Below are 21185 nucleotides of genomic sequence, written 5' to 3' on the forward strand. Positions count from 1 at the left end.
GTTTTGTCTATTTAATTTAGTGGTTTTAATTGATTTTATTAAGATGAGAAGTTATATGTCTTGTAAATGTTTATTCACTGCCTTTTTAAATTAATGTCTACTAATTTTAATAGGAAATGAGCTTGCATATAAATGGAGTGTTGGTTTTCAGTCCTGCATCTGATTAAGTCTTTGGAATACTGACGAAAATGCTTTGTACTACAGTGTATGCATTAATGTATGTTACTGTGTGTTTTTGGTTCATTTGGCATTATTAAAACATTGGACTTTTTCTAGTGTTGGCTTGTCCTTTTTCCTGGGTACTTCAGCTTGGTTGCTTACCATAAATTTCGATGTTTGGGTGTCTTCCTGTTACAGTAATAATCACATTAGTTTTCCCTTGCTGTGGTAAGTCCTTGGAAAGACTGAGTACCAGAGAGTTAACTCGCCTCCTCCTGGGCTGGAAGATGCTCTGCACCTATCAGGACATATAGGTACACGGGTTGTCAGCCAGCACTATCTTAAAGGTCATTCTTGCCCCCAGGAAAAGGAGAAGTCTCCCCAGGTGAAGCTCCAGGCCAGTAGCACAAAACACCCAAAAGTTCCTATTGTGCAAGGGAAGGAACCTGAAGACCTATTTGGAAGGAGAGAGAGTGAACAGTATGGTGAGAGGATAGGAAATGGGACGCCCACTGCAACCTGAAAGCAAGGTGGGATGATAGAAGGAGAGGAGACATATGCTGCAAAAGTGAAGACACACTAGCATCTACATTAATGGGTAAGCAGGCACAAATAACTATACTGGAAGATTCACATAACCGAGAAGACCGGGGGGGGGGGGTGTGAAAGAAAAGATAGATCTAAGAGGAGATTAGAATACCCTACAGGGCTGCAGAGGCAAATCCAGCCCTAAATTTGGAGAAAATGGGAAGATTATAGTATTTGGTAAAAGTATGGACAGAAAAGGTGGCAGCCTCTAAAATTTCTATAGTAAGGACCCCCCTAAGAAAGTCAAAGGTGGTAGCAGTAGCTCTGATGGAATGACATTTAATATGTTGTGGAATTTACTTTCCATAATGCTTTTGACAAATGGCAATACAGTTAGAAATCCCCTTTGAGATGGTTTGTTTGGTGATAAAGTTTCCCAGGTTGTTGCTAGCATATGCTACAAAAACTTTGTTGGATTTTCTATCTGCTTGTTCCTGGTCTAGACAGTATCACAGTTGTAAACATCAAGAGAATGAAGGATACAATTCCCCCTGAGGATGAGGAAAGAATGCAGGGAGGGAAATGGACTGACCGACAGTAAATTCAGAAACCATCTTTGGCATGAAAGAGAGGACAGTCTTGAGAGAAACTCTGTCCTGGTGTAAAATGAGGATGGGTTCAGAGCACATAAGTACTTGAGTTCTGAAACTTGTCTGGCTGAGGTGACAGCCACTGAAAAGGCTGTTTTCCAGGGGTGAAATTGAGTTTTAGCTGAAGCAGCAGGCTCTAAAGTGGGTTGAGTATGCTTTTCCAGCACAAAACTGAGATACAAAGAAGGAAGAGGAACTCTTCTGGGAGACATCAGGTAAATAACACCCTCAAGGAATTGCTTCATAAGATGGTGAAAGAAAAGAGGGGAGGCTACATAGGCAGGCAGATATGGCTGAAAAGTTCATTTTTATAGATGAGTAACAGAGACAAGATTTAAATAAATGAGAAACAAAAGCAAGCATCTTGTTGACCTCTGCTGATCTCAGAAAGATATGTTACTATTGGTATAAAATAGAAGACCTTTTAACACTTCAAACTGTATGATTTTTCTAATACTAGGCCTTCTGGCTTCCTTCAAAATTTCCAGTACATTCTTGTCCAAAATGAAGCCTTGAGAAGCAGCTAGTGGATCAACCATGCTGTCAATCTCAAGGTGCTCAGGCTGGGGTGTATGATGGAGCCCTTCTTTTATGTCAGAAGACCCACGTGTTGAGTAAGCAACTATGTGTTTTCTCTGCTGAGGCTGTGTAGGACAGGGAACCAATGCTGCCATGGCCAAAAAGGAGTGATAAAAATCATCCTTGGCCCTTTCTCTCTGACTTTCAGTAATATCCAGGGAATCAGATATTGGACAAAACGCATGAAGAAACAAACCTGTTCACTGAAAGGATAAGGCACCCCCATCCTTCAGGCCTTTATATGTTTGGCCCTTGTGGAAAAGTTTTGTAGCTGGCAGTTTTGTTCTGAATTAAAAAGGTCTACTTCTGGCACACCCAAATTTGACAAATGAGTTTTAACATGCTCTTATTCTAGGTCCAAACATGAGGGTACACTTCCGACCTGCTCAGGTGATTTGCTAGAGAGTTTTCTTCTCTGGAAGGTACTGGGCTAGAAGATGAAGGCCCGGGGTTCTTTGCTGTGTCCCATAAGGTTAAGTGGCACAGAGGGTACGAATGGCAGCTTTCCTGCTTATTTATGTACTACATCACTGTGGCATTGTTGGTTTATCAGCAGAGTCCCTATTTTCCAGGTTTTCTTGAAAGCCAGGATGCCCTTAAGCACAGTTTTTCTTTTTTCAGGAATTTTTGTTCCCATTTTCCTTGAGCCTGAAGGCCATTGAGAGGGTGCTCTCCAAGACAGGTCTGAATCATCTGTGGTTAAAATCTGATTTGGTTGGGGATTCTGATGTATACCCCTAAGTTCTGCCTGCAAGCAGAGAAACACCACTGAAACTCCTTTTTTAGACTGGGAGGAACAGGAGGGAGTGGAATTTTTTTTTTTTTTTTTTTTTGATGGACTGACTGTGCTAATTCCAAACATTTTTCAAGTACCATTGGATTTTCCTCATGTAAACCCTGGCTAGAGGAGTCATTAAGATGTAGAAGGCCATGAATCCCAGAAGACTGAGAACCTCCCTTGCTGGAACAGAATTGAGGGAAAGTATATCTTTTCCTGTGGTAGGAAAGCTCACCCACAGAAAGACTAGTTTTCTGGATGAAGAGTGATTGGATTTTTTTTTTTTTAGATTCTGGATGTAAACTAGAGAGGAGAAAATGGTTATAATTTTTTGTAGGGGTAACAAAAGCTCCTCCACAGAGTCCTCTTGGATCAGGCAGTCATACAGGTAAGGGTAGACTTGAATGCCCTTGGTCCTACAGTGTGCTATTATTGTTGCCAAGTATTTCATGGGAACCCTGGGTGCAGCAGATAAGTCAGATGGCACATCAGAGAATTGATAATGATTTCTACCTGATTTGAAGTGACAATGTTTCCTGTGAGATCCTGTGATGGGAATGTGAAGGTAGGCATTTTTTTAGATCCTAGTTGACCAAGTATCTCTTGGAGCAAACACAGGTAGAAACTTTTGCAAAGTAAGCATTTTGTGTTTTTGGACCAGGAGAAATTTGTTCAGTTGTAACATATCTAAACTGGGCCTCCACATCACTTCTTTCCATGGGACAAGAAACAGTACTGAGTAATATCCCATCCCCTTTCCTGACAGGGTATCTTTTCAATGGAGCCTTGTAGTAAAAGTAGACACACTTGGTTTAGAGCTTCTTTTAGATGATTGGGTTGGATGTTAAAAATTCCAGCAGGCTTTGAAAAGGAAGCAAAACCATGGCCTGTGAAGTTGTCTCGAATTCTAGCAACAACCTTTGCCTTCGACTTGTGCAGATGTAGAGGGAGGAGGGTTAGGGGGGTTTCAGACTCCAAATGGCACACAACAGTTGTCTCCAACAACTCCTCAGTTATCAGAAGGGACTGCAAATATCTCCTGCTCTTCGAAAATCACAAGTCTGAGCGGACTGGCTGAAGATGAAGCTGTGTCATCTACCCCTATAAAGTTTTGGATGCTTCTCCCTACATTTTCAAGACTGGTCAAGAAATGGACCTTCCTATGCAGCAATGCATGAAGATCCCTGATGCCCTTTTTCTTTCTCTAGGAATGGCGTAAGGGACTTATCCTTACTATAAGGATAGAACTTCATGCATGTATTTTATGTATTAACAGCTTTGTAATTGTTCTCTTCTATACTCGACTTTGTTATTGTTTGTACTCAACTTTGTTATGATTAACAGCTTTGTAAATCCTTCAACTATGTTAGTACTATACTTCTGCATGCAATCAATGTACTATTATGCAATTTTCTGGAGCTTTTCTCCTCGGGTCTCCACTGAAAATGGGCCAAAAGCCCAGCTGAACTAACCCAGTTAACAAATGACAATAAATAAATAAATAAAAATAAGGAACCCTCAGATTCTTATGATTTAGATGAGGATGAACTGACTTTATGACCACCTGTCCATTATTTACAGTCATATACATCATATACAGTGCACAATGAGGACAAATTGTCTAAGCAAAAAAAGGCAAAGGGAGTTAAAGTCCTGATGTGAAATCTGCTTTCCACAATCAAAACATATATTAGTTCTAGAACTCATCTAAGTACCCAGAAAAGAGAAAAAGGAAGTTTTCTCCAATGAGGTACTTAGCTTTGAGAAAAAAAAATCTGTTTTTCGTTCTGACTGATATATTCTACATATGGATGCTTAGACGACAAAAATAGAGATGTAATTCTGTAACTGATCGACAATTCTTATACCAAGATGTTCTGACGTTACGTGCAGGGCATTTTCCTACCTGGGGGAAGGAGTTAATCTCTTAATACTTGGGCCAGTCAAGAGCTACCTCCGCAAGGAAAACCCATGTGATTATTACTGCAATAATGAAACACGATGATCTCCACCAACACTTCACTATTTTTTTTAAATTTTTTATTTATTTATCCTTTGTTGACCAGGAAAGTCCGACTAGGTTTCACAGAGCCTGTTTTCAGCAGAGGCCCAGGGAGAAATGCTCCAGATGCATGTCTTTGGAATGTGGGAGGAAACCGGAGTACCCGGAGGAAACCCACGCGAACACAAGGAGAACATGCAAACTCCACACAGAAGGCACCCCAGCCGAGAATTGAACCGGTGAACCTCTTGCTGTGAGGCGACAAAGTACAGTTGTGTACACTTACCATAAATGTAGATGTTCGAGTGTTTTCACTGTTGCAGTCATGACTGTAGGGTTCTCCCTTGCCGGCAGGCAGTCCTCGGTTGGCCAGAATCCCAAAGTCTGGGTCCGGCGTCGGCTGCTCAGCCATGCTCCCTGACGTCAGAGCGCCAGGAGTACAAAGCTTACAGCCGACGCCATGTTCTCCAGTTTTTCTTGCCCCAGATGTCAGGTGTTCCAAAATGAGTAAGATCCCATACCCTTTGCAAATACACCTCAAAAGAAGGGTGAAAAAAGGAACCACACAAAAGAAAAAATAAGAGGGGACAGGAGGGAGGGTAACCCAGACTGCAACAGTGAAGACACTCAAACATCTACATTTATGGTAAGTATATACAACTGTACTATGTTCACCGTGTTTCACTGTTGCAGTCATGACTGTAGGGTTGAATCCCAAAGCAGAATAAAAGGGAAAGTAGAGGGGGCGGCTAAAAGGCCCTGCAAGACAGCAGAAGCAAAGCCTGCCCTAGACTTAGAGTAGAGAGGGAGACTGTAGTGCATGGAAAAAGTATGCACTGAACTCCAAGTAGCAGCTTCCAAAATGTCTTTGGTAAGAACTCCCCTGAGGAAGGCAGCTGAAGTGGCAGCAGCTCTAGTAGAGTGAGTCTTTATACTCCCTGGGATTTGCTTTCCATGGTGTGAATAGCAAAATCTGATTCCATGAGCAATCCATTTAGAAATGGTCTGTTTTGAAATGGCTTTACCTTGGGAACTTGAAGCATAAGAAACAAACAATTGCTCTGATTTCCTAATGTCCCTGGTTCTGTCCAGGTAAAAACGTAGTTGTCTGTGTACATCCAAGGAATGCAAGATCCTTTCCCCCTTATTTTGAGGACTGGGGAAAAAAGTTGGCAAGTGAATAGTTTGATTTAAAGCCACTTTGGAAACCACCTTAGGCATGAAAGTAGGATTAGTCCTCGAAGACACCCTGTCTTGATGAAAAATAATATAAGGTTCCACAGCCATGAGAGCTTGCAACTCCGAAACTCTCCTGGCAGAGGTAAGAGCTAACAGGATGGCTGTCTTCCAAGATAAAAACTTGATGTCAGATGTGGCAGCAGGCTCAAAAGGAGGTAAGGTGAGTTTTTCCAAAACATAGTTGAGATCCCAAGCAGGAATGGGTGGAGATCTAGGGGGCCTTAAGTTCTTAGCTCCTCTGAGAAACTGTCTCATGAGCTGATGAGAAAAGATTGGGGGGTCTGTATTATAATGAGCAGAAATAGCAGAGGCATGGATCTTTATGGAAGAGAAAGAGAGACCCTTATGTAAGAGGTCCATCAGGTAAAGTAAAATCAGAGGAATGTTAGGAATAAGAGGATCTGAATCCTGAGCCTGCATCCAGGAGCAAAATCTTTTCCATTTTCCTGCATAAGATTTTCTAGTGCTAGGACATCTGGCTTCTAAAATGACATCCATAACCTGCTTGGGTAGAAGAAAATGAATCGAAGACACTGGATTAACCAGGCCGCCAAGCTGAGAGTTTGGACATGGGAGTGCAGAACCTGACCCTGGTGTTGGGACAGAAGGTTCAGAATCTGTGGTAATACCCAAGGGGTCTCCAGACAAAGGTTTTTCAGTGTTGGGTACCAAAACTGTCGAGGCCAATTTGGGGCCAGCAAAATTATCATCTTGGGCTTGTCCTGTTTGATCTTTAATAACACCCGTGGAAGAAGAGGCGGGAAGGCATACCCCGAGAGGTTTCTCCAACTGAATGATAGTGCATCCACTTTACAAGCTAGTTCGTGGAATGTCCTGGTGCAAAAAATCTGTAGTTGATGATTGAGGTGGGATGCAAAGAGGTCTATGTGAGGACATCCCCAGACTGCTGTAATCATCCTGAATATTTCAGTATCCAGCATCCATTCGTGTGGGTCCGACAGGTTTCTGCTCAGACTGTCTGCCAGGAAGTTTTGCTTCCCTGGTAGAAACTGAGCTTGAAGGTCCAGTTTGCAAGCTAGAGCTGTGTTCCATAGATTCATGGCTAGTCTGCAAAGGGGATAGGAAGGAGATCCCCCTTGCTTGTTTATGCACCACATAACTGTGGTGTTGTCTGTCCGTATCAGTAGCTGTCCTGGTTGTAGAAGATTCCTGAAAGCCCATAGAGCGTTCTGAACGGCTAACATTTCCTTTAAATTGATATGCAGGTGCTTCTGATCCTTTGTCCAAAGGCCCTGCAGACAGTTGCCCTGAAAATGGGCTCCCCATGCATAATCTGAAGCATCCGTGGTTAGTATCTGAGTGGCTGGAGGCAGACTGAAAGGTTTTCCTATGTTTAGAGTACACGCCTTGGACCACCAAAGGAATTCCTTTTGAAGGCAAGGCAGGACGGTGATCTGTATGTCTAAACTGTGGCAATGCTGAGACCATACACATTTTAGGTACCACTGTATTTTCCTCATATGAAGTCTTGCATATGGTATGAGAAGGATGCAGGAGGCCATGTAACCCAAAGCCTGCAGGAATTTCCTTGCAGATAGCTGAGTTAAAGTTGCCAAGGTTTTGAAAGTTGAAGCCAGCTGTAATTGTTTTTCGGATGTCAGAAATGCCATCTGGGTTGTTGTGTTTAGAAGAGCACCCAGAAAGGTTATCTGTTGTGAGGGTATCAAATTTGACTTTTTTATGTTTACAGTGAATCCCAGGAACTTGAGAAGATTTTGAACAAATTCTAGATGCTGGAGTAAGACATCCTTGCTGTCTGCCTGAATAAGACAGTCGTCCAGATAAGGGTAAATTTGAATTCCCTTGAGTCTGCAATAAGCTACTACTGGAGCCAGGTATTTGGTGAAGACCCTGGGCGCAGTAGACAATCCAAAGGGCAGTGCAGAGAATTGATAGTGCCTCGATCTGGCCTTGAACCTGAGGTATTTTCTGCATTCCTGCCTGATGGGAATGTGTAAATATGCCTCCTTTAAATCCAGAGTTACCATCCATGCATTTTTGGTCAGCATTGGAAGTAGCTGCTGCAGAGTAAGCATCTTGAATTTTGGTATTTCGAGAAAAGTGTTCAAGATGGACAGATCCAGAATGGGTCTCCATGAATTTTGCTTTCTGGGGACTAGAAAGAGCCTTGAGTAAAAACCTCGTCCCATCTCTGAAAGTGGAACCAGTTCTATGGCTTTCATAGCCAAGAGAGATTCCACCTGGTTTAAAACCTCTAACCACTGATGTTTTGGAAGATCCGGCCATCCGCTTGGTCTTGGTAGGGTATGAAAATGGAATTTGTAACCTCTTGAAACCACATCCAGAACCCACTTGTCTTGGGTTATACGAGTCCAATTTAGGTGAAAAAGAGAAAGTTTTCCTCAGAGAGGGGCTTCCAGGCAAGAAGTTCCTGCAGCCCAACCAAGGGAGTCATTGAGCCTGTTTTCTATGAGCTTGCGACCTGTCCTCTCCTCCCCTAGGGATGGAAGCAGCCCACTGTCTTGGTCTATAAGAGGCTTGCATTTGAGGCCTTCATCGGGAGCGTCTGTAGCTACCCCTGAGGCCTGTCTGAATTGGGAAAGGACCAATTTTTAGTAGGCCAATTCCTACTAAATCTGGGTGGCTGTACTTGCAAGAAATCTTTTAACCGTTTGCATGGATTTTGCCTTGTCCTCCATCTTCTTTATCACCTCTTCAGCCTTAGGTCCAAACAAAACATTATGCTCAACAGGAGCATCCAATAACTTAGCTTTTACTTGATCTGGCAAGTTTTGTTCCTTTAACCAAGCATGCCTTCTAATGACTGTATCAGAGGCAGCAGCCCTACAAGAAGCCTCCAAGGCATCAAATCCACAGTGTAAACCATGCTTCCCAACTTGTTCAGTGGCATGCATTAAATCATGTAATTCCTTATCATCTGCACAGGCGGAAATGGAAGTTAGCTTTTGTTTCAAAACAGACAGAAGAAATTGCTGGTATTTCAGCATATGAAATTGACAGTTTAAAGCCCTAATAGATAAAGTAGCAGAAGTGTACATTTTTTGCCCCATCTTTCTAAAGATCTGGAATCCTTCTCAGTGGGAATGGGATTTTTAGCAGTAGCGGCCTTAACCCCCTTAGGACCCTGAGGAATGGTTTCAGGATCGGCAGTAGGATTCTTGTATAAAAACTGGTGGGAATCAGGAACCCTATAATATCTGTCTGGCTTAACAGGAGCAGGAGGAAAAGAGTCAGGAGTTAAGTTAGCCTCCGAAAAAGCATCATCCACAATATCCAAAATAGGGGGGATAGCCAGGGGTCTATGTTGGGGAAGAAGAAGAAAATCCCTAAGTCTTTTCTTAGATTCCGAGTACTACTGTCCTTCCCAGTGAAAATGTTCCCTCATTTCATGTAAAGTTTCCCCAAAAGAGAAATCCTCAGGGGGAGAAGCTGAAGGAATGGATTCCTCAGCATCAGAATCCTCATAAGGAGGGAAAGTATATTCCTGGTCAGAAGAAGAAACTGAAGAAACAGAAGCCTGATCAGAGGAGTCATAATACACTTCCTGCCTTGGCCTTTTATCTGGAGGGGGATGTGAACCCCTAATCATAGTAAGTAAGACCTCCGCCATCTTAAGTAATTGTTGCTGAGACTTGGGTGCCGGATCAGAAGAGGCCTGGGCTGTAGTCTTTGATTTGGAAGGAGTCTTTGCCTTTATCAGAAGATGAGTAGGCCTGAAAACCCCTTCGGAAGCCGATACCTGCACAGCGGCTCCGGACCCATCCAAAGGGGCGTTGTCCGAAGGTCCTGCAACAGAAATATTCAAAGGCCTAGTTGGCTCCTCGTGGGAGTCCGTTTCGGCCATCGGTTCCGAAATGGCCGACGACAGGGGCTGCAAAAGCACCTCACTGACGACGGCCGAACCTGAAGCTGGCTCTGCTTGTACAATATCGTCTGATTTGGACCTCGGAGGCCTGTCTTTATCCTTGCGTCGTTTGTGAACTCCGGTAGCCGGAACTGAATCCGACGACATTTTGTAATTAAAACGCCTACCAAATCTAGCACAAAACCGACAACTAGCTACGTCGTGGTCAGGGCCTAAGCAAGGAATACAGTAAGAATGAAAATCCTTATGAGGTATTTGCTTCCCACAAGAAATACAATTATTAACTTTTTCTGATATCGGACTGGAGCAAGAAAAAAGTTTCCCCAACGGGGTCCTTAGCTTTGAGTAGGAGAAGAAAGTCTTCGGACTGAAGTACGTTTAGAAAAAATTGTCAGGAGTCAGCCGACCGGCAAATGCGAACTGCTATCACCACATGGCAAGAAAGACTGGAGAACATGGCGTTGGCTGTCAGCTTTGTACTCCTGGTGCTCTGATGTCAGGGAGCATGACTGAGCAGCTGACGCCGGACCCAGAATTTGGGATTCTGGCCGACCGAGGACTACCTGCCAGCAAGGGAGAACCCTACACAGTCATGACTGCAACAGTGAAACACGATGAACATCGTTAACCGCTGCACCACTGTGCCGCCCTACACTACACTACATTTATATATACCAACTCCACAGTCGCACAACAGTGAGGAAAAGTGCAAAGCTAATGCCTGCTGAATGTGGTGCTTTCAGCAATATTTTTTTGCTGTACTGCCTCTCAGAAAAATTACTAATGAATTCTTTTGTTCTCCTTGGTAGACTACACATGCCTGTATACTACAAGGGGATGATAAGGTGTTAAGATTTTTAACAGTCAAGTTACGATATACAAAATTAACCTGAAATTCAACAACACGCCAACAAAATCAATACAGTTATAGAGATGGCAGGACAGGCAATACAAGAACTTCTGAGGGCTGCATTTATCAGTGGTGGGGAGACAAAGCTGGATACTACTAATGAAATATTGTCTTGAGAAAAGACACATTGTCCTACTTACCAATCTTCCACATAAGCACTCAATCCTTGCTTCAGCAACTGCATGTGTGAGTGTGTGTGCGTCTGTCGGGGGGTATTCCAAGAACAAAGTTAATGTATTTTAAACTAAGATACACAGATCCTGCCCAAACTTCCCATTTGCTTTTATACATAGCTAGTTAAAATATTCAGAGTTAATTACTCTGAATTATATTTATACTTATTTAAACGACAGATGTGCATGGCAACAAGACCTACAGTACCTTGTGTATTTTATTTTTGCAGAGGTCAGCCACTGTTTGCTGAACAGTCAATATTAATAGCACAATAATTCCATGAACAGTGACCCAATTATAAATACTACTTTTTACATGGCCTTTCCTTTGGGATTATTCCATAATGATTTGTTGTTCAAGATACATTTATCTTATATGATTTTTCAGTGCAAAAATTCATATACAGTTATGATTCAATACCACACCGGCCATTTAAGAATACTGTAACATCACATTCATAGTATATACATAATGCAAGAGCAGAATGTGCATATATACCTTTGGCTGTCAAGAATGATTTCAGTAAAGAACATTTAAAGAAAAACATCAACTTCCAAAATGTCTTTCCAATAAACATTTTCTTCATACTTTTCCTGAAGATAATCAATCCACCAAATTGGCTTATGTCCATTTTCTCCCCATAGAGGGCAACAGCTTTGCTACTTGAAGGCTATCAAGCAGGAAGCCATAAGGAAGATTATCATTAAAGATCTAAGTGCTCAAGGGTTTCTATGCAATAAGCACATTCCGTGGTGACCCCCCTTCAACACTGATGCAACTGATGTATCTTCCAAGACACACAGACCCTCTTTTAAGCACATGCTGTCATCTCTCTCTGGTCTACCCAGTAGACAAATGACAGATTTTTTGTGTACCATGAAATACACGTCTCCTACCCTTCCCCAGAGTCCAGTGAACAGGTAATGCTTTGTCACTCCTCTATCTTACTGGGTCTTCCAGTATTCAGGCTGTTATTAAAATATGTATCACCTGAGTCAAAGACAGGGCTCCTACCCTCTATGCCAGAGACAGCAAATAAATGAAGAACTCTTACTTAAGAAAACAACCATTATGTACATCACTACTGCAAAAGGTCTGATTTGTATTACATACACATACACACACACACACACACACATATATATATATATATATATATATATACACACACACACACACACACACACACACACACACACACACACACACACACACACACACAAACTAGAGAGATACCAAGTTCAATTCCAAGGAGAGCAGCAATACAGTATCATATAATTAATTTCTCATCTGTGTGAAAAATTGCAAAGAAAGTACAATTGTGCAAGGTCTTACCATAACAGTATATGTTCTACTTTACACTGTTGCAGTATTCGTTACACGTGGGATATCCTATCAAGGATATCCCAACATCTGGCCAGTATAACAAAGCCATTTACATCCTCCCTGTGTCATACATCAGGAGTATGCTCCCTACTCAGGCATAGGGCATAAAGGTGATTATGCACACTCAATACTCAGAAGTGAAGTGCTCCAGGGGAAGTAGAATGACACCAGGATAAATAAGGTCATGTATCCTGAAAGGAAGATGAAGAAAGAGAAATAGGGCAAGAAAGGAAAAGACCCTTCGGCCAGCAGAGCTTTCTGAACAGAAAAGAGAAAAGGAGGCAGGAGTGAGAGATTGAATACTGCAACAGTGAAAAGTAGGACATACACTATTATGGTAATGTCTTGCACAACTGTACTATGTCCTTCCTTATCACTGCTGCAATATTCACTACATATGGGAGATTACCAAAGCTTCTGAACAGGATGTGGGGAAGAAGGCATAGAGCAACCCTTCACAAACCCTTGAAGGATAGCCCTGGCATTCCTTGCTCTGGCTTTGGAAATGACATCCAATTTGTAATGTTTAATAATAGTGTGGAAAGAGGACCAATTAGCAGCTTCTAGTGTAGCTCTAGTATCTTGACCCTTGAAGAAAGCTCCAGAAGAAGCTACTACTCTTGTAGAATGAGCTTGAACTGAAGCTGAAAGAGGTTTACCATGAAATGACCTACAAAAAGAAATGGCCTAGGAAATTCAAAAGGAGATGGTTTGTTTACACACTACTCAATGCCCTGGTATTAGAAGAAACTAAAAGATGCTCAGATTTTTGAGACAGCCATTGTCTTATTCAAATAACATCTGATCTGTATACAAATCCAAGATATAAAGCACCTTCTCACTAGCAGATTGTGAAGGAGGAGGAAAGGAGGGAGGGATTTGGATAGACTGATTAAGGGGGAACTCATTAATCACCATAGGGCATAAAAGGAGGATTAGTATCCACAGACAGCCTTGTCTAAGAAAAATCAAAAAAGGGAGGCTCTCTCCCTCCATCCTCGCCTGAAGTTTGGAAACATTTGGCTGAAATAACAGCCACCACAAAAAAAAAGTCTTCTAAGTGCAATGTTGCAAGTAGGAGAAAGAAGAAGTGAACACAAAAGGAGCCTAAGTTATCTTTTTAAGGACAAAATTAAAGTCACAAGAGAGAGGAACCGGTTTTCTTGGAGGCCTGATATGAAGGATGCCTTTAAGGAATTGTTTCACCTCAAAATGAGAGGCCAATGGCAGGTTTGAGGGCAGATAAGCAGAGACTGCTGACAAGTGAGCTTTAACAGAAGAATATGCTAGGCCAGCATGGAGCAGTTCACACACACAAAAGGACCAAACAGGCCCCCCACTGAGAAGGGATTATGGTGAAGCTTGAGACACCAAACAGCAAATCTCTTCCATTTAGGATTATCCGGTAGTGGGTTTCCTGGCCTCCTACAGAACCCTAAATGTCCTTAGAAAAGTGGTGTCCAAAGGGAATCAAAACCTGATTACCCAAAGTGTCAAATGAAGAAATGACAAGTGAGGGTGAATGACAGAGCCCTTGTATTGTGTGAAGATCCATCCAGTGAGGTACCTGGTGATGATTTCGCCTACCCAGTTAAAAGGGAAGGGGGGAAACAGTGCTGTCTGAGCCAAAAGACAGCCACCAGCAAGACTCTGGGGCAGTCCTTCATGGTCTTGTGCAGGACCCTAGGAAGCAGAGGAAGAGGAGGTTAAGCATATAAGAACATTTCCTTCCAAAAAAAAGGACATAGCATCGAACTTCTAAATCAGAGGACTTGGGACTCTGGAACAGAAATGAGGAAAGGAAACTGTCTGTTCAGATGGGAGTCACAAAGATCCACTTGAGGACTACCCTACCAATGTACAATGTCCAGAAACACCTCTCTGTGAAGCATCCATTATTAAGGTTGTGCCCTGGACCTGCTCAGTCCTCCACAAGGGTGTGTTCTGAAGGGATGTGCAGACCACCTGAAGAGTTATCTGATGGTGGATAGCAAAGTCCCAGGTCTGAACAGATAGTCTGTTTGTTGTACCACATGACTGTGGGATTGTCTGCAAAGACCTTCAGAGGGCCTGATGTCCAAAGAGGAAGGAAGGTTTGTAGAGGAATAATTAGCATCCTCATCTCTTTTATGCTGATGTGGTCTAACTACTGATGGAGCAAGAGACGCTGAACCTTCAGACTGTTAGAAGAGGCTCCCCACCTCTGATCAGAAGCACCTATGAAAAGCTCTTGAGGAGGGATAGGAGTCTGAAAATGCAGGCCTACATTGAGGGAGATCTGCCAAATTCATCAGTGAAACTCTAGTTTGAGACAGGGTAGGAGAGGAACTGGAAACTCTACAGGGTGGCAAAACAGCTTTGAGGTACCACTGAAGCTTTGTCATATGAAGCTTGGCAAAGGGAATCATGGGGATGGTGTATGCCACGAACCCCAAGGCTCTGAGAAATTATTTTGGAAGAATGAGAGAAATAGGGATCAGAGACTGGAAACATGTTGTTAGAGACAGAACTTTGGGAGATGGGAGAGAGGAAAACATTCAGATGGTTTGGATTCTGCAACCCAGAAAAATGTGGGCTTGAGGAGCAATCAGAACTGACTTCTTGAGATTGATGGTGAACCCCAAACTCTGCAGAAGGAGCATGGTAAAACGTGTAAACCCAAAGAAGCCAGGATTGGGAGGGAGCCTGAAGAAGCAGGTAATCCAGATATTTGATATCTGGATTCCCTGAAGCCTCAAAAGGCTATCACAGGGTCCATGCATTTGGTGAATACCCTTGGAGCTGTAGAAAGACCAAAGAGCAAAGCAGGGAACTGAAAATGAGAGGAAGAAAGAGAGAGATATAAAAAAAAGACTTTCTGAAGAGAGGGTGAATGGGGATATGAAGACAGGCATCCTTTACATCTAGAGAGACCAGAGGATAAACACAGTCTGGAAGGAAAGCATTCTGAAAGAAGGAATACTTAGAAAGATGTTGAGAAAGAATAAATCTAGGACAGGCCTCCATGACCTCTCTTTTCTGAGAGCCAGAAACATCCTGGAAAAAATCTGTTCCCCACTGGGATTACAGAATGGGATGGATTGTTACCCGATCTAATAGATTTTACAGGACCACAGCAAAGTGAGGAAGTTGGTCATGAGAAGGGGGAAAGGGGACTTGCATATCATAAAATAACCATGATGATAATGGGAAGCACCCAAAAGTTTGAAATAATCTGTTGCCAGACAGGGAGAGACTGGAAAAGCCCGAGAGACAAGACAACATGACCGGGGGGGAGGGGGAATATGTCAGATGGAGGCAGATTTGCCCTTGAAAGGGGGGATTTTGATTCTTAGTTTATCAGAAAATATGCGCCTAGAAACTCCTTTTTCCTTTAGGAAGCTTGTGTGGTTGCCTGCGAACATAAGCAGATTTAGAAGGATATTTTCTCTGAAATTTGTGGATAGGAGAAACAAAACTTTGTTTACGGTCCTGCACAACTTTAGCTTTGTCTTGTAGATTCTTAAACAGGTCAGAAAGCAGCAGTACCAAAAAGATTTTGGTAGTCCACAGGAACACCTAGGAGCTTGTAGGTGAAGCCAAGAGCATCTCCTTATAACGGAATCTGAAGCAGCAGCTCTAGAAGATGTATCAGCTGCATCTTAACTACATTTGATAGAGTACCAAGCTACCTGCAAAGTGGAACTCAATAAGGAAAAGGCAGCAGTCTGGCTTTCAGAGTCAGGAAAGTCTGAAAAGACCCCACAAGTTGAGAGAAAAGAGTCAGAACATAATCATAGGGATATGACAAGTCATGACCCTAAAGGCCATAGTAATAGAAGTATAAACATTTTTACCCGGCCTCTGCATAGCTTGACTGTATTTGTCAGAACTGAGAAGTTTGGTAGAAGACAAAAGCTTGGATGGCTTATAAGCAGAAGCAGAGATCACAGCAGGGTCTGAAGGACACTTGTAAAGGTACTTAAAAGCCTCATGCACATTATAAAAGTGGTCAGGCTTCTTGGGGGCCAGATGCTGAGAATCAGGAGCCAAAGAAGCATCTGCAAACGTTGTCCAGCAAGGCAGCCAGAACAGGGGGAATAGCAGAAGGTTTAGGAGATTCCATTTGTAACTGCTCATAATGCCTCTTTTAGATGTCACTGACTTGGGTGCAATCCCATTTAAAATGTTACATCATGCAAACTACCTTGTTCCCAAAGGACAATTCCTCAAAGGGAGAATCAAGGTCAAAGAATCCTCTTCCTCTAACCCAGCGTCTAATGGTGAAGTGATTTATGAGGAACAGGCCTAGGAATCATCTCCTGAATCCAACTCCTCACACAAGGAATCAGACTGATTAGTTTTGGCATGGGTAGAAGACGAGAGAATAGAAACAGATAATTCCTGAGGGGGCTTCGGTGCCATCAAAACACTGCACAAACCTTAGGTAAAATCCTGCCACTCTACAAGGATCTTTAGCAGTAGGAGATATGTTTTTAGTGTTCTGCTTATTTTTAATGGGGCATCAGCTTTGACTAACCTAGGAGGATCAGAGTACTGCCTAGACTCTGTAAGGGTACCTCTTCTCTAATTAGAATTTGTGGAATACTCTGATATACAAGAGGCTGGCTCCATGCCAGCCTCCAATAGGGTCGGGGTAGAGGAAACCAGAGTCAGCAATGCACGCTCTTTGGAGTCTTTATCCATTTTGACAGACACTTCCAGTGGAGGATGGACTGCAATAGAATCAGATAAACTTTTTAGTCTTCTTTTTAACAGACGTCTGTACCTTGGGGCAAGAAATTTGTCTATGGTACCCTGGGTCAGAAGCTTAAGATTTTGGTTCTCCAGGCAGATGGACAATAAAGATAGATGGTTGCAGAGTTTTTGGAAAAAATGACAAATGGTACAATGGGTATGGTTGGGCGTAGCACCTAAGCAGAATGGCACGTCTCATGTCTACCTTTACGGGACTCTGCCTCCCACACAGGCATTTTCCTCTCATGGATGACATGAACTCCCAGTAAATACATAGAAAAAAAAATTAAAGAAGGGACCCCAAAAGGGCAATCATCTGTAAATGACTTGGTAGGAACCAGCTCAAGTGAAAGGTGCTCAGACCGATGTTCAATCATGGTATTTGGACTGCCGGCAAAGAAATTGAGTACTGAGCGTGCGTACGTCACATTTATGCCCTACACTTGTGTGAAGAGCAAATGCCTAATGCATGAGACTGGGAGGATTATAAAGGCTTTGGCCAGATGTTGAGCTGTCGCTGGCAGAACTTTCCCACATGTAATGAAGTGACAAGAAAGGGTATTACACATGTACCTATAATTTCACTTTTTTTTCAAACAATAAAAATAAATTTTTTTCATGAAATCAGCCTTATCACAGTCTTTTCTTTTCACACCGAGTTTTAAAAGCCTAGTTCAACCATTTCTGTAATGACTTGCAAATGTCAGCTTCGCAATGTTGTACTCATTTTCTATGATCAGTTCCACTGCTGTCAGATAGCAACCTCCAAATTTATCCATGCAGTTCAAAATAATGCAGCATCACAATTCTGCAAAACGTTGCCATTTTGATAATATGAATAGAAGTCTTTGTTCATAAGCTTCATTATGTACAGATTTTTAAACATATACAGAACAAAATTCAGCTAAAAGCCCATTCTAGACTTCTTAGACTGAGAGGCTATTGAACTTCTCTGTGAGGAAGACTGAACAGATCTTTGTGTTCTAGTCCTGCAGTCCAACTGTGAAAGAAGGCTACTACTGAGTGTTTGAGAGGACAACTGAGGGAAAGTAATACTTTCATCCTGCTCTTGAAACTGTTCTGGCTTCTGAACATCTGCAAGAGCTGACAGGTGGTCCACCAATTTCCTCTTTACAGTCACTGTGTTTTGTTGTGTACTAGTACTCGTAGCAATCTGAGAATGAGAGGATGTCAAAGAGCTCCCTAGTAAAGCAGAAGACTGTGATGAAGAGGAACGCTGATGACTCTTGTGTAACGTGATGGGTTGAGTATTCTTATGTGTAAGTAAAGATCTCTTCTGTGATGTAGATGTACTAGACTGATAAATAGCTGAAGCAGTCTGCAATGGAGACTGAGCTGACAGATTCAAGAACTGCCCTTGTAAATCAGCAAACTGTGGCAAAGAACAATGACGAGACTTTAGGGAGTGATCTTGCAAAGCAGCAGATGATGAGTGTGATAACGGAGATAAAGGCAGTGAACTCTTGGAGCTGGTGGAAGCATGAGGCCCAGTGGTTTGCAGACAGCACACCTCAGAAGACTGGGATATTGAGGGTGCAGAAGAGCATACAGACTCTGGCACCTGTGTCATGCCGTTTTCTGACTGCTGAGAATCACAGACAGCAGCACTGCGGATACGCTTGCTCTTACATCTAGGGGAATCATTTCTATGAGACATCTGGGAAGGAGGCGAATCTCCTGCTAGAATCTGAGCCTGAGACTCAGAAAATGGATGCAGGCAATCTTGTGATACTGTGCTCTTCTGCATCTTCTCAAGCTGTTGAGGAGTTTGCTTTTCAAGTACAGAAAAACCCACCTCAAGGGCTCCAGAAACATCAGGGATAGGATCCACACATTGTTCATTCTGTTTTAGAATAGAGTATTTATCAGTATAACCCAGTGAAACTGCAGGCAATGGTGACAATGCCCCTTCTCTGCTTCTATCACCTTTATAACCTTTTGCTCTTGCAGGATACAGTACCGGAGGTGTTTTAAGTTCAAGGTTTGAAATGTCACTGCCTTGCGAAGCAGGTGACGGTGAATGTTCACAAACATCAGACTTGTACAAAGGGCAATCACTGTAAAAGGAATCCTCTGCAACTTCAGATTGACCAGAGTAGTCACCAATATCTGACATTTCTGAATAACTCGCTGAACCAGTAAAACTACCTGACAGCATTTGCCTGCTCCGTGCCTTCTTTAACTTTTGCCTCCGTCTCTTCTCCCACAAAGCACGGACTTTTTTCCCACGGTTAAGGCCCAGCTTTTCTTCCCACCAGTCATTCCATCTTCCCTCCCAAGATGCTGTTAGTCTTTCACTGAGATCGTCATGCCAAGGTGAAGGATCTACAGGATCTGGTATGCTAACAAGCTCCAAAAGTGGAAAAGTGCTGTGGTTGAATACTTTGCTCTCCTTCATTACTGCTTTCATTTTTTTCCGAGCATCAATAAAGAATGAATTTTCTTCATTTACTTTCTGGAAATCTTTAGAAAAAAATATGTGTTTAGTGCGCAATATAGGATGACTTTTTTTTTGCCAACAACCTAATTCAAGTGTCTTTTGCTTGTGTGTATACAAATTCAACCACTTTCTGCACTTGATGCGAGCTGCTTTACTCATCACTGGTGTTCTGTGCACATTCCTTTTGTCTGCACACATCTGTTCTACACAATGACTGTCAGGAGTAGAATTTTCCCCCTGCAATCCTTCATCTCTCTGCTCTTCTTGGAATGGAAGGGGTCCTTCCAATTCCCTGTTCCATGACTCATTAGTTGAGTCATTCAACACCACTTCCAACTCATTTGTATTTCCTCTCTCATCCTCACAATCTGCTAAGCAAACAGATCCGTCCTTTGGAACAGCTCCAGAGTTTTCATGACAGTGTAGATCTACTTCAGGATCACTAGCCTTATTAAGCTCTACAAAATTTGAGCAAAGTGAGTGCACATTTAACTGTCTTGATGGGGGCTGTACTTCTTTTCGTACAAGCGTCTGATAGAAGATATCACCCGCATTAGTTAAATGAAAAACATACATAGACTCTTTCCCTTGATGATTATGGTATGCTGCACTTAGTCCTACAAAGTAAAACAAATGAAAAAAAAAGAGTAAATATGTATTTACTACAGTTATGCTTACACATACACATATTACATTGAAACACAAAAGGTAAACATCTTTCAACATTTGCTTGCTCATTTTAAGAAATAAAACAATGAGAACAAAAGTCTGCCTTATTAACCTCTCTTACTGTAGCATATTGGCATTAGCCTACTATGGATATTAAAATTAAAAGTAAACCAGGTCACTGACACAACAAATGGACTTCTGCTTGTGATATAAGAGAGATAGTCAGAAAGTGCCCTAGGTCATCAGAGATTCAGGCATAACTTTGGAAAAGGAGTGGTATTAGCAAGGAAGTATCTAACAAAAGCTTTTCTTTCTTGGGCAGAAGCACAGTTTCCTACAGCAGCTACTTTACTTCTTTTTTTTTGGGGGGGGGGCATCAGGTGAAGCCCAAAAATCACTAATTGTACTGGTGCTTAAAGCCTATATGGATATGGAGAAAAAAAGGTGTGTCTGCCTCCAATAAAAATGGCAGAATTAATTTCAATGAAGTGGTCCTCTGACAACAGCACCATTTGGGAAACTGTTTCACTGACATAATGCTGTCATTATCACCAGTACGAGACCATGCCTGGAAAAGAACACAATAGTTGAAAAAAATGTGCCAGGGTGACTTGACAAGAAGGTACAAGAAATCATGAAAAGGCAGCCTCATAAACAGAAGTAAAAAAAACCCAAAAGCTAACCACCTTTAATTAAGAAGGCAGAAATTCTACATCTAAAAACATTTGGCATGATAAAGTTGCAGCATAGAGGATATTATAAAACAATAGTTAAGTACTTACCATAACTTGGTAGCCATGTTATCCTATTTCATTATTTATCATGTCTGGGTCTTGGATCCGATCTGGCACTTTACAGAGCAGATTTAAGGCTCATGCTCCTCCCACTCCCATAATCCCTTTCTACCATCTAACTCTCAGATTGAGTTTGCTGACCAAGGAAAGAAAACAGTAGGCAACCTGAGAAGCCGAAATGGCATAAGCCAATAATAGCATTACAACCACGAGAGGCGGTAGCTCAAGGGCCTGGAACTCGTTTCTCCAGA

General features: G+C 42.3%; 2 protein-coding genes across 2 annotated transcripts in view; one reads left to right on the forward strand and one right to left on the reverse strand.

Moving 5' to 3' along the window:
• Positions 1–21185, forward strand: part of LOC122807709 — a 1162287-nt gene that overhangs the window by 648235 nt on the left and 492867 nt on the right. The gene's annotated exons all lie outside the window — the stretch shown is intronic.
• TAF1C (TATA-box binding protein associated factor, RNA polymerase I subunit C) overlaps positions 11087–21185 on the reverse strand; it is a 1469099-nt gene continuing 1459000 nt past the window's right edge. Inside the window, exon 15 of the mRNA XM_044078672.1 lies at positions 11087–20088. Coding sequence (XP_043934607.1) covers positions 17915–20088 — 2174 coding nt within the window. The 3' untranslated portion in view covers positions 11087–17914. The remainder of the gene's footprint in view (positions 20089–21185) is intronic.

The sequence above is a fragment of the Protopterus annectens genome, chromosome 1.part1 (genome assembly GCF_019279795.1).
Source record: "Protopterus annectens isolate FY-2018-M chromosome 1.part1, PAN1.0, whole genome shotgun sequence".
Taxonomy (NCBI): domain Eukaryota; kingdom Metazoa; phylum Chordata; order Ceratodontiformes; family Protopteridae; genus Protopterus; species Protopterus annectens.